At 50.8% G+C, this 14,256-nt stretch overlaps 1 protein-coding gene across 1 annotated transcript in view; it reads left to right on the top strand.

Moving 5' to 3' along the window:
* The window catches only part of SHB (SH2 domain containing adaptor protein B), a 132,662-nt gene that overhangs the window by 44,921 nt on the left and 73,485 nt on the right, over positions 1–14,256 (top strand). The window contains exon 2 of the mRNA XM_081236307.1: positions 4,607–4,727. Within this exon, the coding sequence (XP_081092433.1) occupies positions 4,607–4,727 (121 nt within the window). The remainder of the gene's footprint in view (positions 1–4,606; positions 4,728–14,256) is intronic.

Genomic DNA, 14,256 nt, shown 5'->3' with positions numbered 1-14,256 from the left:
AAGTTTGGGAAGCACTTTTATCTACTGTACCGAAAATAACCTGTGAAGAGGAGTGCTTTGGAAAAGTTTAGTTTTGCTTATAGTATGTTAATAAGTTTTTCTTGTTTGAAAAATGTGTTAACATTACATACAAGTCTCCTTTTATTTTCCTTTCAACACCCAACTACCAGTCCTTCCCTCCTCCCAGAGGTGTCAGTTTGAAGTGTCTGTCTCCCCAGACGTTTTTGTTAAATAGAGACACAGGTTTTTGTTTAATTTTCATAAATAGGTATCATCTTTTTTTGGGAGGAGGATTCCATGCCGCTCGGCCTGTGGGGTCTTAGTTCCTTGACCAGGGGTTGAAACCAGGTCCCCAGAAGTGAAAGCGCTGAGTCCTAACCACTGGAGTGCCAGGGAATTCCCAATCATCTTGTATTTACCATTCTACAGCCTGCTTTTTTCCACTCAAAGCTATGTCTTGGAGCACTATGTATGGAGCTATAGAGCGACTACTTTCTTTTTTTTTTTAACCTGCTACATAATATCCCATAGTGTGAAACTGGCACGGTTTATTTAGCAATCCCCCTATTGATGGGCATAGCAGGTGCTTGCAGTTTCTCCTTATTACTTGCTCCAGTAAGCATCCTTGCCCATGTCTCCTTGTGCACATTTGGGAATAAATACTGAAACGTGAAATTGTGGGGGTTAATCCATGTGCATTTTTGGATTTTAATGGATGCTCCCAAAGTTATCTTTCACAGTGACTCTACCAATTTACCTTTCCACCCAGAGCCTATGGAGAGGAACCAGTTCTCAACGCAGGTGCCACTGTCTCACTAAAGCATATGGGCATGTGGCCAAGTGGAGACACCCACTTTCCACTCCCCTTTGGGGATAACTTGGAAGACTACCTCTTATCATGAAACTAAATCCCGAAGAAAAAACACCCGGGCCTCAGACTGCTGGAAGGGAGGGAACCAGTTCCACCCAGCAGTGTATGCAAAGCAGAAAGGAGGCTTGTGGAGCTCCAGTCTACAGCCAGCTCCCAGAGCCTTGTCAGAGAGGCGTTGGGTGTGCTGAATTCTAGAATCCTCCGGACTGCAGTGGGCCATGTACAAAAATGGGAGGTTGGAACAGGTCTCTCGAAGACACACCCCCAGCTCCCAGTTTCACTGCTTTATGAGCCTATAAAAGTCCTTCAGGGGCACTGGCTAACCTGGGGTCTCCAATTTTGTTTGACAGCAAGAAAAGGCCTGCCTGGGGTTTAGCCATAACCCTGCTTCTTTTTTCAGAGATGGGCCGGTATGCCTATCCCAGGAGGCCAAGAAAGCAAAAGAAGGTGTGTTCTATGAATTAGGTAACCACACTCTGACAGCCCATCTTTCTGCTGCTGTGCTCCATGGTGGAATGGTGGGACCAGTGGTTCCCCCTCAGCTCTGCGCCTGCCCTGTGTAAGGCAAGCAAGCCATCTGAAGGGTTCAGTGCCATGTTGGGTCTTTGCCAATCCAGGATCAAAATCAAGGAAGGCTTCTCACATGCCCAAGTGGCCTGACCTGTGGAGGAGTCCCGGCTGGCTCCCTTTTGCTTGAATTGTTTAATTAGATTTAAGAGACTTGTCCGCTAACTGGGGCATTTTAAAGCAAAGCAAAAGCAACCCCCCCAGGAATCCAAGCCCACTCCTGGGCAAACTCGCTTCCTTTCTTTTAACTCAGAAAATCAACAGCCTTCACTCAAGCCCCCTGCCTGGCCATCCTGACTTACAGTGTCCCTGGGTCACACTACCCAGTGCTTGCACCTGAGGCCTGTGGCACGTTGCACAGCACTCTGGTTAAACTCCCCACTCAACTCTCCTAACACCTGGTTAAATTTTTACTCCAAAAACCGGGACATGATTTTGTGAAAGGTCAGACAGCTCAGTGATTGTTTGCTGAGTTTCACGTTGCTCAAATCTCAAATTCCCTCCCCTCTACCAACCTCACTTTGAAGTTTGAAAGGAAATTGATTAAATATACATTTTAGGAACCTTCCGATTTGCTTCTTAAACTAACAGAATTCTAAACTTTTTTTTTTTAAACGGAAGGATTTTCAACTGTCAGCAGGTATAACTGGAACCATATGTCAGCAGAGACCAAGAGCTTTTCCTGGTTTTAGGATTTGTAAATTCTTATTGAAACGGAAGTAAGCAGGGCAGGCAGCCGGAGGGCCCCCGTGACAGCCCACGCTCAGATCTCATTTTAATTAGAAAATACAGATAGCGCCTGCTGAACCGAAGGCCTCCCAGAGCTCCCATCCCAGGGCGAACAAAGATTTGGTTTACATCCTGCTAGCCTGTGTGTTTGCAAATCATAGAGCACTTCCGGAAGGAGCTGGAATGTTGATTTCTAGATTAAGGAGAGACTGCAGCCCAGCACCCTCCCCAGCTAATCCCTTCAAGTGATTTTGTTTTCTTGGGGAAATACTTGCTTCCTTCTTCATTGCAGAATAGACGGAGGGTGTTCATGCTGAAAAGAGACAGTAAGGAAGGCCGGGATGAGAGAAATGAGATTAGATGTCATCCACAGCAGGTTCATCATTTTCTCCTTTGGACTTCAGGCCCCTTGAACTCTGAGACCCAAAACCCTACATGCACCGGAGTGGCATCTGGGCTGTTCTGTATGACAGTGGTTCACTTGTCTAATTTTCTCCCTAATGTGTTCTGCAAGTGGTAGAGTAGAAATTGTCCTATGAAAGACATGGCGGGCCCTAGCGCTCCCTCTCCCCCATCTCTCCCTGCCTGGTGTCATTTGAGCTCAGTGAGTCTCCAGAAAGGCCACGATTACAGTGTCAGCATCTGGAAGCTCCCCTGCTGTCACTGGAGCACCCATGGCCACAGTGGAGCAGTGCCAGCGGGGCTGCACATGCTCAGACTGTGGGCGCTCCAGCCTTGGATCTTCCACCGATAAGCCTGCTTTTCTTAGGGGAGCGGTGACTGTCATGTGCTATGCCTCCCGTCGGCCCTCCCGGCCACACGCCAGTGACAGGGCTGCGGGCATCACATTCCCGGCAACTGGAGGTCACTCGCTCATGCTGCCAGGGTTGCTGCCACAAACTGCCATTACCCTGCAGACAAAGGGGGATTTTCCCTTCCCCTGGGTTTACTGGCCGCTCAAATGCTTTACATTCCAGGAGCTGGGAGAGAGTGGAGGCTCCTGTGGTTTCTAATTAACCCCACAATTTAAATAACAATTCATGAAACCCCAAGGGTTGAGAGAAAAGCTAACCTACCCCCTCCCGAGAGAGGCAGCTGGGTGGCCATGGCTGGGAGGCTGAGGACTTGCCCTTTGCCAGATGTGTGACCAAAGGGGCAGAAGTCACAGTGAGTTTGTGGTGGAGCAAGGGTGCATTAAAAGGGAACGGGTTTGGCGTGTTCCTGTCCTTTTCTAACTGGTGAGGGTGCCCCTCCTGAAGGTTAGGTAGTCAGAAATGGGAGGAGGGCTTCCCTGGTGGCGCTGTGGTTGAGAGTCCGCCTGCAGATGCAGGGGACACGGGTTCGTGCCCCGGTCTGGGAAGATCCCACATGCCGCGGAGCGGCTGAGCCCGTGAGCCATGGCCGCTGAGCCTGTGCGTCCGGAGCCTGTGCTCCACAACGGGAGAGGCCACAACAGTGAGAGGCCCGCGAATCGCAAAAAAAAAAAGGCCGGTGGGGGGGGGAGGAAAAGTTGCTGTGTTTACTCTTAGCCTCCAACTGAGAATTTTTACCCTTCTCCAGGGAAAATGTGGAACTTTGAAGTGTTCAAAACTCAGATTCTCACACTCTTAGGGGACTCCCCTGCTGTCCCCACTGCCTAGCCCCAGGTGACTGCTCTGTTTGTTGTGGAACTTTGCTGTTTTCTGGAATACAGACAAGTGAGGAGTCCAGGAAGGGCTCTGGGAGGCAGAGGGTCCAGCCAAGGTGCCCGCTCTGGACCTCAGTTTCCCCATCTGTTATGGAAGGGTCTTCTGATATGTTGCTTCCAAGGCCTTCGCTGGCCTTGGCAGTCTATCCATTCATCGCTGAGCTGCTTTGGTGTTTTCACTGGGCCTGTCTGGGGCCTCAGTCATCTTTGCAGAGCGTTGATCTCACCGAATTGTTGCCTGGTTACCCAAGGGATGGTTGTGTTCCAGATTTGGGGAAAATGGAATGCTGGACATAATTATCTCTAGGTAAGCTCTTCTATGCCTCAGCCAGCACCAGGAGCATGTCAGCATTTCTAGGCTCTCTGCGAGCTCATTTCCTACTTTCCTCCATTTCCATTCCGTTAAATCGAGCAAGTCACATTCCCCAAAGACACCTTCCAAGTTCTTGCCTCTGTGCTTCTGTACCGAGATGCCCTTCTGTTCTCACTTCACTGTGCCCGGAGCAGCCACCCTACATATGCAGGCGCAGGCCCTTCCCTTCCGATGGAGCACTGCAGCGTGGGTCCCTTGTCACCCCTGCAAGAATCAGAGTTCCCTGAGGGTGGGCACCAGCTCAGATTCCAGGCTCTGCCTCCTACTCCTTGCTCATCTGGCACAGGCTCAGTTTATATTTGTTGGAGCAAAGCCTGGCTGTGAACAGACGTGAAGTAGACAGCCACAGGTGGACTCACGCTTGCCATCTTCCTTGCAGGTGACCATCGCTGATGACTACTCGGATCCCTTTGATGCCAAGAATGATCTGAAAAGCAAAGTGGGAAAGGGGGAGAGTGCTGGCTACATGGAGCCCTATGAGGCGCAGAGGATCATGACAGGTAAGCAGAGCCCTTGGCACAGAGACGTGCAACTCAGCAGGGAGGCAGACGGGCCCTGTGGTCACCCGCCAGCCTCCAGAGATGAAGGTGTATACTTTCAAGGTGGTGGTTGGGGGGCAGTGCCGTGTTGAATCTTTACCACAGTTTATCTGTTTGTGTTTCACCGACCTCAGGAAGAAACTGGCAGGGCACAGTGACAGTCCAGATACCAGGGTACCAAGTACAGTTAACCAAGATAGGGACTAAGAAGTAAATGGGGAAGAGCGGGGGAAAGTTCTCTTAGAAATTTCGGATTAAGGAAAGATACAGCACTTGAGATGGAAAACTTAGCTTGGAACTTCCTAGCAGCCAGGGCAATAAAAGAAACAGGCTGGGTCACCTTGCTTTTATTACTTAGTAGAAGGGGGCAGACTAGATCATTAGGGACAGAATTATCCCTGGCCCCATACAAGAAAATCTCTGTTTTAGGGCTGGAAACAGCTTAAAGAGCCATGGTCTACGTGGCAGGTTTACAGGAAACACAGAGACTTTCCTCCTTTGGCTGTTTTTCTATTGGCCCTTGATGATAAAACCTGTCAGAGCAATGGTGTAGTGCCCAGGAGAATGTGGCCAGGTATGTGGTATCCTGGGGGTCTCTTTTTGCCAGGATAATACTTGGAGCATCTTTAAAGAATGAGCAGTTATCAGATATCAGCCATCTCAACAGACCCCAGGCATGGGCAGATGGCAGGGAGATCACGGACAGAGGAGAAACCCCCCATGAACGTCCTCCTGGCTCAGGAGGATGGTCCAGGCACAGAAGAGCAGCTGTGTGGGTTGGCCCCCTCTGACCCTGCACGAGACAGTGATACGAGCAGAGACACCACGTGCTGCAGAGCGCGGGCAGGTAGCCCCCCCGAATTTTGAGGCCTAGTGAGTTGGTGCTCTGTGTGTCTCGGGATTTGGGATTCAGGTGCCTCCTTCTGTGACTCTGTTATTGTTTATTTATGTTCATGTCTTTGAGCACTTTCTCTTGATTCCTTCTGAATTAGAAGGAAGAAGGGAGGGACTTCCCTGGCAGTCCAGTGGTTAAGACCCTGTGCTTCCACTGCAGGGGGCGTGGGTTCGATCCCCGTTCGGGGAGCTAAGATCCAGCATGTGGAGCGGCCAAAAAATAAAATAAAAATAAAATATTTTTAAAAAAAGAAGAAGGCGGAGGAGGAAGGGAAGAAACAGTTACGGAGCACTTAGCACATTCTGGGCCCACGTTGAACGTTAGCTCTCGGGCTGCAGAGACCCTGTAGGATAATTGCTGAAGAATCTGGGTGTGATTCCAGGCCCTGCTTCCAGGACTCTGCCTCATGCTCTTCCTGCTCATGGAAGGCAATTCTCTGGCCACCAATGTGGCCTCCAGAACACCTGGCCACTTTGTGAAGGGCTGAGGCAGGAAGCAATTGACCAGAGGGACTTCGGCCAGCCTGCTGGAGGGCCGCCTCTTGTGGCTGTTCCCATCTTTCTAGTCTCTCCTGGCAAAGCGGCCTCAATGGGCTGCAAGAGCCCAGCATGTGTTTGTGGCCGGGGTCCCAAGGTGGGGAGCAGCCTGTTCTCTTCCAGCAACTCAGGAAAGCAGATCTGCTGGTGGAGTCTTCACCTCAGGCCTGTAGGAACACCCACTCCCGCCATCACGCCCCATCACCTCCACCCACGTGCCAGCACCCCCATCAGGCTCAGAGAAGCAGCCCTGCGCCCAGCTCAGCCCTCAGGGCCAGTGGTGGCAGCCGTGGCCCTGCGCCTCCCTGTAGCTTCCACTAGTCTTGCGCTCAGCGGGCCTTGGCCTGGGTTAAAGGAGTGGTGGGTCCAGGAGTAACTCTGGGACACTGGCACATTCAGATGTCAGGGCAGCAAAGGATCTTTGAGGTCATCCAAACCCAACAGCCTTATTTTACAGATGGGGAAACTGAGGCTAGGAGGGAGAGGGACTTGCCCGAGGACACATAGTAAGTTGGAGGCGGACTGGCCAGCATGGCCTGTGCTCAGCAGGGCAGGCTTTGGGGTTGAGTGCTGAAGGAGGTGTAATGTTGAGTTTGATGCCCAGGTATCCGGGCATGAGGAAATGGCAGGAGCTGTTGAGGCTGGAAGCCTCTGCCAGGTCCCAGGCTCCCTACTGGGCCCCTTGACATACACACTCTTTAAACCTCACTGTGTCCCTGCAAAGGAGGTGGTGTCTCATTTCACAGGTGAGGGAGACTGAGGACAAGTCACTTCCCTGGGGTCACACCAGCAGAAGGGAGAGGCCCAGACCTGCATCTTTGGAACATGGGAGCAGGGGGCTGAAGGGGATGGGTGGGAACATCTGCTGGGAGCCCAGACTTTGGGGAGGGTCCGCCACTGCTCAGCGTCTTTGGAGTGGAGCTGGGCCCCTCCTGGGCGCTGCCATGCACCCCAGCAGTAAGGAGCTGATTAACTGGGTGGAATTCTCCTGTGAGACTTTGACTTTTTAATGAGGCACACCCACGGGGGCCAGGTCCAAGGCAGGGCAGTGTGAGTTTACTGGAAATCTGTTAGGATCTCAGGCATTCTCTCTCCAAAGAAGCATCCTTCTCTTTGCTGCTCTGTGCTTTTCTTCCTACCTTGGAGATTATGCCCAAATTTACCCGTGTTTTTGTTTTTAAGGAAATACGTGATTAAACAGGACGTTTTCTGGGTGTAATGACCTTGCAGCAGCTCCCTTTGACTTGGAATTCTTTGTGTGTAACATCACCATCACCGCGGTGACTGATGGCAGGGATGGGGGCTGGGTTAGCCAGCTCCATATAAATGTTCCAGGAAGTAGCTCACTGAGCTGCCACGAAGCTCCCAGGGGAGGGGGAGGTGACAGAGGTTGGTGCTGGGGACGGCAGTGGAGCAGGGGGTGTGGCACAGAACAAGTTATATTCAGCCTTTTAGGGTGACCTTTTTTTTTTTGATGCTGTAACATTTATGTGTACGAGTACACGTAGCTTCTAGTAACGAGGCAGGCATCTTTGGTACGTAAGACTAATGCTGCCAGGGGAATTCCAGTGGTTAGGAGTCCATGCTGTCACTGCCAAGGGCCAGGTTCAATCCCTAGTTGGGGAACTAAGATCCCACAAGCCTTGCGGCAAAAAAAAAAAAAAAAAAAAAAAAAGGAAAAAGAATAATGCTGCCGGGAAGAGCGTGGTTTCTCTGCCTGAGATGGTGTGCATCTCTGTAGTGGTTTGAAAGGAAACCAGACTGGAGTCAAGCAGATCTGAGACGGCCACTTGTCACCTAAGTGACCCCTGGGCCTCAGTTTCCCCCTGAGAAGCAGTAGCCTTGGAGTGGGCAGTCAATAGTACTTCTAGCTGCTTTTGGCTATGAACTGGCTGTTTGACCCTGCGCAGCACATTCTGTGCCTCTGTTTTTCCCTGTTTAAGGAATGATGGGTCAATAATAACAGCAACAGCAGTGGAGGCCACTGCTAAGTTCTCTCGTACTTGTTTACAGCACTTGGTGTGACTTCTCATTGGATCTTCAGCATCACTCTTTGAAGTGGAGGTGCCCATTTTACCAATAAACTGAGGCACAGAGAGACTAAATAACTAGTCCAAGGCAACACAGCCGGGTAGTCAGTTGGGGGGTTGTCTGCCAAGACCCTGTTTAACTGCTACACAGAACTTCTCTCCAGGGCCCATCCAGCCCTGGTGCACTCCCTGGAGCTTGATCTTCAGACTCCCCAGCATGGCCGACGTGGCCTGTGATTAAGTGGTAAGGTTTTGTCCTCTGTGTCCTTGTCCTTGGCACCATGCAGCAGGTGGTGGGGAGCCTGTGGGAGGTGTGAGTTTGTGAACAGAGAACTCGGCCCAGCCCATTGGCTGTAGCTAGGATGGAGGGCATGGAGAAGCATGCCTGTTTTTCTAGGGGCTCCTCTTACCCCCTTCTCTCTGTCCGCCTTAACTTACCCTCTCCCACAGACTCCCCTTTGTGTCAACCACAGGAATTAGGTTCTGGATCCAAAAGGGAGGCTCAGCTCTCCGTGGAACCTCAGAACCCATGTATGCCTGGGCCTCATTTTCTGGCCCCATCACCTCTCTCACCTCAGCAGCAGCTCTGGAGATATTTCCTTAACACCCTAGGGCTCTATGGAACCCAGTTGGAAAGCTAGTGACCCAGTCCAAGCTTTCCATTTTATAGGTAGGAAAACTGAGACTCAAAAAAGTCATGATCCTTTTTGAGATTTTTTTTTTTTTAACACACTGATTAAATGTGACGTTGTCTTGTGAGGCAGTGAATTGCCCATCCCTAGAGGCATCCAAGCAGAGGCAAGACAACCAGCACTGGGAGATGATATGAAGGTAGTTAAGTCTCAGATGTGTGGTTGGTTCAAGCTACCCCTGAGGTCTGTGTCAATCCTGAGCTCCGAGATGTCATGATTCACTGTGTCCTCCCCCATCATTAGACACCCAGGATCAGCCCCACGAAGGAAGCACCTGAGACCAACTCTGAATAGGAGAGGATCTGGTTAGGGCTGGCAGCTTCCTTTCTCAGTGCCAGCCTGACTCATGCCAACTGTGCAGTCCTGGTTCTGCTTTTCATCTTTCTTGGCCCATCTCTTGAGGTCAGATTCTGATTTTGGCCTTTTCCATGTGTGAATTGAAGGGGAAGGATCACACCACTTCTTGGTTTCCTTTCTGCTCCCTTGTCTATGTATTTGGTGTCCCCAGGCCAAACCTCCCACTGAGCCGATAGGTAGACCACCTCTCTCCAAATCCCTGCTTAGCAGCCCATTCTTTCCTTCTTCCCTGAGACTTGATCCTGGGACTTGAGGGCCTCTGTTGCACAGAGACCTGCTGATGTGGTGGGAAGGGTGCTGGGCTCTTTTTTTTTTTTTGGCCGGGCCACACGGCGTGTAGGATCTCAGTTCCCCGACCAGGGATCAAACCTGTACCCCCTGCACTGGGAGCTCGGAGTCTTAACCACTGGACTGCCAGAGAAGTCCAGGGTGCTGGGCTCTGAGTCAGGCTGACTTGGGTGACTGTGTGTGTCAGCATTCTTAGCTTGTTGGGGGCTGCTTTGTAAAATAGGGCACACAACACTGATGTGAGTCTTGGGTGGAGGAACAAACTTTGTACGTGTGCTTGAGATTATTGATATTGGGGGGCAGAGGGCCTGTTTGGTTCTTCACGTGGTTTTCTGTGCTGTTGAATTCTCTGGCCAGTCCCTGTAGGGGCCCCTGCCCACTTGGAAGTGGGTGGCAGGACACTGGAGCAGGTGGTCCCCAGCCCCTCTGCGGTACCCTTGGTACCCTGGAGCCCTTGCTAAGCCCTGCAATGTTGGAATCTGGGCCATGTAACCTGGGCAAATAGTGCCCCTGCCTTTAGCAATAATATCCATGAAGCAGGGAGACAGGCATGGACCTGGGTGGCTGGTTGGTGCACAGAGGTGAGCAGGTGTTCAGAGGAGAGACCACAGCTTCTAGTTTGGGCCATCCAAGTGGGGTGGGAGGTGGGAGTGGTGGGGATGAGAGCTGGTCCTGGCAACCAGGCAGAGGGAAGAGCTTGAGCAAAGGCATGGAGGTGTGGGAATTCTCTGCTGGAGAGGAGTGGCAGGAGATGAGGCTTTTGATAGGATCCTGATAGGAAAGGCACATGGGGCAAGAGCTTGTAAAGTCGGATTGTATCATGAGGCCCTAGTTAGCCTAAAGGTGCAGAATATTTCTCACCTGGGATCCTTCTTCCCCAGGCCTTCAGCCCCAGGAATTCTCAGAGGTACCCAAGGTGGTGGTGGTGACAAGGACGGTGGTAGTTTGTTTTTTCAGAGGGCTTTCCTCTCTGCCAGGCACTGCTCCAAACACTTTCCACGATTAGCTCATTTAATCCTCCCAAGGAGCCTGTGAGGTATAGGTACTACTATCATCCCCATTTTATAGATGAGAATACTGAGTCTCAGAAAGGTTAAGTAAGCAGTAAAACCAGGAAAAGCAGCACCATCTGGAGCCCTTGCCTTCAGCTGAAACACTATCACATCCGTCCTGGACTCCCAGAGGGCCTGCAGAAATAACTGGGAATTTTACAGTTACTTAGGCCTCATTTTTCAGTGTGACTCTCACCCCCCCCACCCCCTCCCTGTCCTATATAAAATTGTTCAAAGTGTCATCTCACAGGATGAATCATATAAGTATTAATTGAAAGCATTTTCATATAATTTTTAATATGTAAGCAATTATGCATTAAAAAGTCCTTAGCATGTTTTTATTATTAAATCAACTTTATAGTGCAATAAGAGGAAATTAAAAGAAAGCCATTTCACACACAGCCCCACTGCCCTGGCATGGCTGTTTTCCTTGCTTAAGACTTGCCTTCTGCCTTTTTAAGCTCCATGTGCTTATAGGCATGCTCCAGGTAAAGCCAGTCACCTATTTTTAAGGCAGGGGGTGGAGGCGTCCTTTTGTATCTTCTCTTCCTCTGGCATGGCCTATTCTAGCAGCAGCATGCTTTCCTTCCAAGAGAATGGTGGTTGTGTACCACGTTCAAGTCTCTGTATTCCAGTGGTGGCCTGTTTCAGGAGGAAGGAGGCAGGAAATGTGGATTCTAGCCCTGGCTCTGCCCTGGTCTGCTGTGTGACCTGAGGCAGGTTGCTTCCCCTCTCTGGGCCTCAGTTCCCTCATCTGAAAAATCAGATTCTGCCTTCTTTCCTGGGCTCCATGAGGATCTTTATAAGCACTTAGGTTCCCCGCTTCTGTGGTCACATTGGGCTTCTCCAGCTGTCCTGGTCAGAACTGCATCTTCCCCCACCCCACCCACACCCACTTCCACTTGGCACCAGCCCAGATCTTGCCAGGCTGTGAGGAAGAGCTGGCCCTGGCACCATCCCAGGAGCGTGCGTGCTGCCCTCTGCTCTCAGGGCAGACAGGGCTGGGAGCTGCAGGTCTGCACTCTCTGAGCAGCCAGCATCCAGAGGCCTTTCCTGGAGCTGCTATTCTTGAATCCCAGAATAAAAGCCTCAAAGACCTGCAAATGCTTCTCAGAAAAGGGGCCCTCTTGAGTCTTGACTGGCCATTAGAGAGGTCACCTCCAGCCACCCTACCTGAGATTTCTGTCTTCTTCGCATGTTCACTGTCATCTCTGCCCTCCTGGCTCAAGGCAGCATTGTTGGTTTTTTTTTAATTCAAGTATAGTTGATTTACAACGTGTTAATTTCCACTGTACAGTAAAGTGATTCAGTTATACATATATATATATATATATACATTCTTTTAAAAATATTCTTTTCCATTATGATTTATCACAAGATATTGAATATAATTCCCTGTGCTATACAGTAGGACCTTGTTGTTTATCCATTCTATATATAATAGTTTGAGGCAGCACTGTTTTCCTGTCCTTTTAGTGGCAGGAAAGAAGAGGGCCTTTCTATCTGGGCCCTGAGCCCGGGCCCTGAGCCCAGGCCCTTCCAGCTCCACAGTGCCCGTGGACTCTGCTCCCAGAATGTCCATGCACTTGCCTCTCTTCCTCACCTGGCCTGCTACCCGAACAGTCTCCGCACCCTTCATTCCCCTCACCCTCTGCAGGCCCCCTGCTCTTCCCTGGCCTGCCTGCTCTTCAAGTCGCCTCAGGCTTCAGCCTGTCCTGGGGGTCACAGCTCTCTGCCGGCTGGGGGATGTCAGGCTGGAGCTGTCCTTGAAGAGCAGTCTTTCTGTCTTGCATCCTCTTTCCACTTGAGGCCCAGAGAGGGGTACAAGCTGGCCAGAGTCACACAGCAGCAAGCCACAGAGCGGGTCTCCTGACTTCTAACATAGGGCTCCTGGTCTGGTTTTGAAATGTTTGGAAACCTGCCCTTGCCCACTCCTGCCTGACAGATAGAAGGCTCGGTCATGGACTGTGCATAGGTCCCTGGCTGGTCTATCATTTACCAGAATGACTTACCTACTGGACAGGAAGGAGATAATCAAGTGTAAATAGATTTTGTATTAGTCACCCGATGACTTTCCTGTTCTTGAGAAAGCACAGCTCACACACACGCCCAGCGGTGCTTTACCTGCTGAGCTCCAGGCCCAGGGAGGCTGAGTGGGGAGGGGAGCTGCCGAGGAAGACAGCAGGAAGCCCAGGTTCCCATGGTGACCAGTGAGCCCACACTGGCAGTTGCTTCCTATTCTCTCACCCCACATACCCCTTGCCCTTTTGACCCTTGACACTGAGCTTGTTCAGCTTTTCAGGAAAGTTGCGACAGGACTGGGACAGGCCACGGAAAGCTGACAGTCATTGACAGCATTCCTGCTGTGTGCCAGACCTCGGTCCCTGCCCTCCTGAAGGCCCTCCTGCCCTCCCTGGCGCATAGGGAAGGTTGACAAGGACCCAGACAAACACGGATGTCTGTAGTAGAAAACAGCCCAAGCAGAGTGATACTAGAAAGAGAACAGAGGAAGGGGTGCTAGGGGTCCTGAAGGCCAGTGTGGGCTGTGCAGAGAGGGGGTATTGAGCAGAGCCACACTTGACGTCTTGACCCAAAGTTGCCTTCCCATCAAGGCCTTCCCTGGCCACTTAACTTACATTTCAACCCATCCCCAACACTTCTCACCCCCCTTCTCTGCTTGGTTTTGTTCCTTAACTCTGCTCACTATTTAGCATACTATATATTTTACTCACACTTTATCTGTTTATAGTCTCTCTGCCACTAAGATGTGGGTTTCAGAGGGGCAGAAATGTCTGCTTTGTTCCTGCTGTAGTCTCAGTAGCTAAAGTAGTATGTGGCACAAAGTAGGGGCTCAGTAAATAGTTGTTGAATTCATGAGGCTATTAATTAATTCCAGGGACCCAGGGCTGGTAGACAGAGGTACTGGGGCCCCCTCGGGAGCCCAGAGACATCCCATCCTCCTCTGAAAAATGCCAGATCTGGAAAGTCTGAGTTTAACCAGTTGCTAAATGGGTGGAAAGGTAGAGAAGGAGCTGGCTTGTTCTCTGGGTGGGAGTTGGTGGGAGTTGGGCAGAATACCCTTGGTGCCTTGCTCCCTCTTGGAGATCAGTTCTGTCTCCATGCTGGTGGGCTACCTGAGGTCTCCGGTTGTGCCTCCTCTCTCTGTTCCTTCCCTGGCCGAGAGCTTCTTGAAGGAGAGGGCTGGGTCTTACCCATCCTCATGTGTCCTCTGGACCCAGTACATATTTACCAGTTGAATGAATGAGCCCAGGAATACAAGTCTATGTGGAGAGTAAATGAACGAAAAGGAAGCAAACAGTAAACAACTACTTGCTATAAGCAACTTTTTCCATTTGCTAAGACACAGTTGTCTGAAGTCACAGGGCCTTAGTCAGGGAGCAAAGTGCGACGCATATGTCCATTGGATGGGTGTTTGCAAGAGTCTACTGTGTGTTGGCACCGTTCTGTGCTCTAGGGGTTGAGCAGTGAACAAAGCAGAGTCCCTATTCTTGTGAAGCTTTCACCGTGGGTACAGGATCAAAGGGGAGTGTTACGTAACTGTGATTCCCGTAAACTCATTTCTGGGAACTCTGGTACCGAGAGGTCTGTATCCCAGACACTCTGCAGCCTCTGGTCACTT

This window comes from Mesoplodon bidens (assembly GCF_964165515.1).
Source record: "Mesoplodon bidens genome assembly, chromosome: 6".
NCBI lineage: Eukaryota > Metazoa > Chordata > Mammalia > Artiodactyla > Ziphiidae > Mesoplodon > Mesoplodon bidens.
This window is presented reverse-complemented; position numbering and strand designations above follow the sequence as displayed.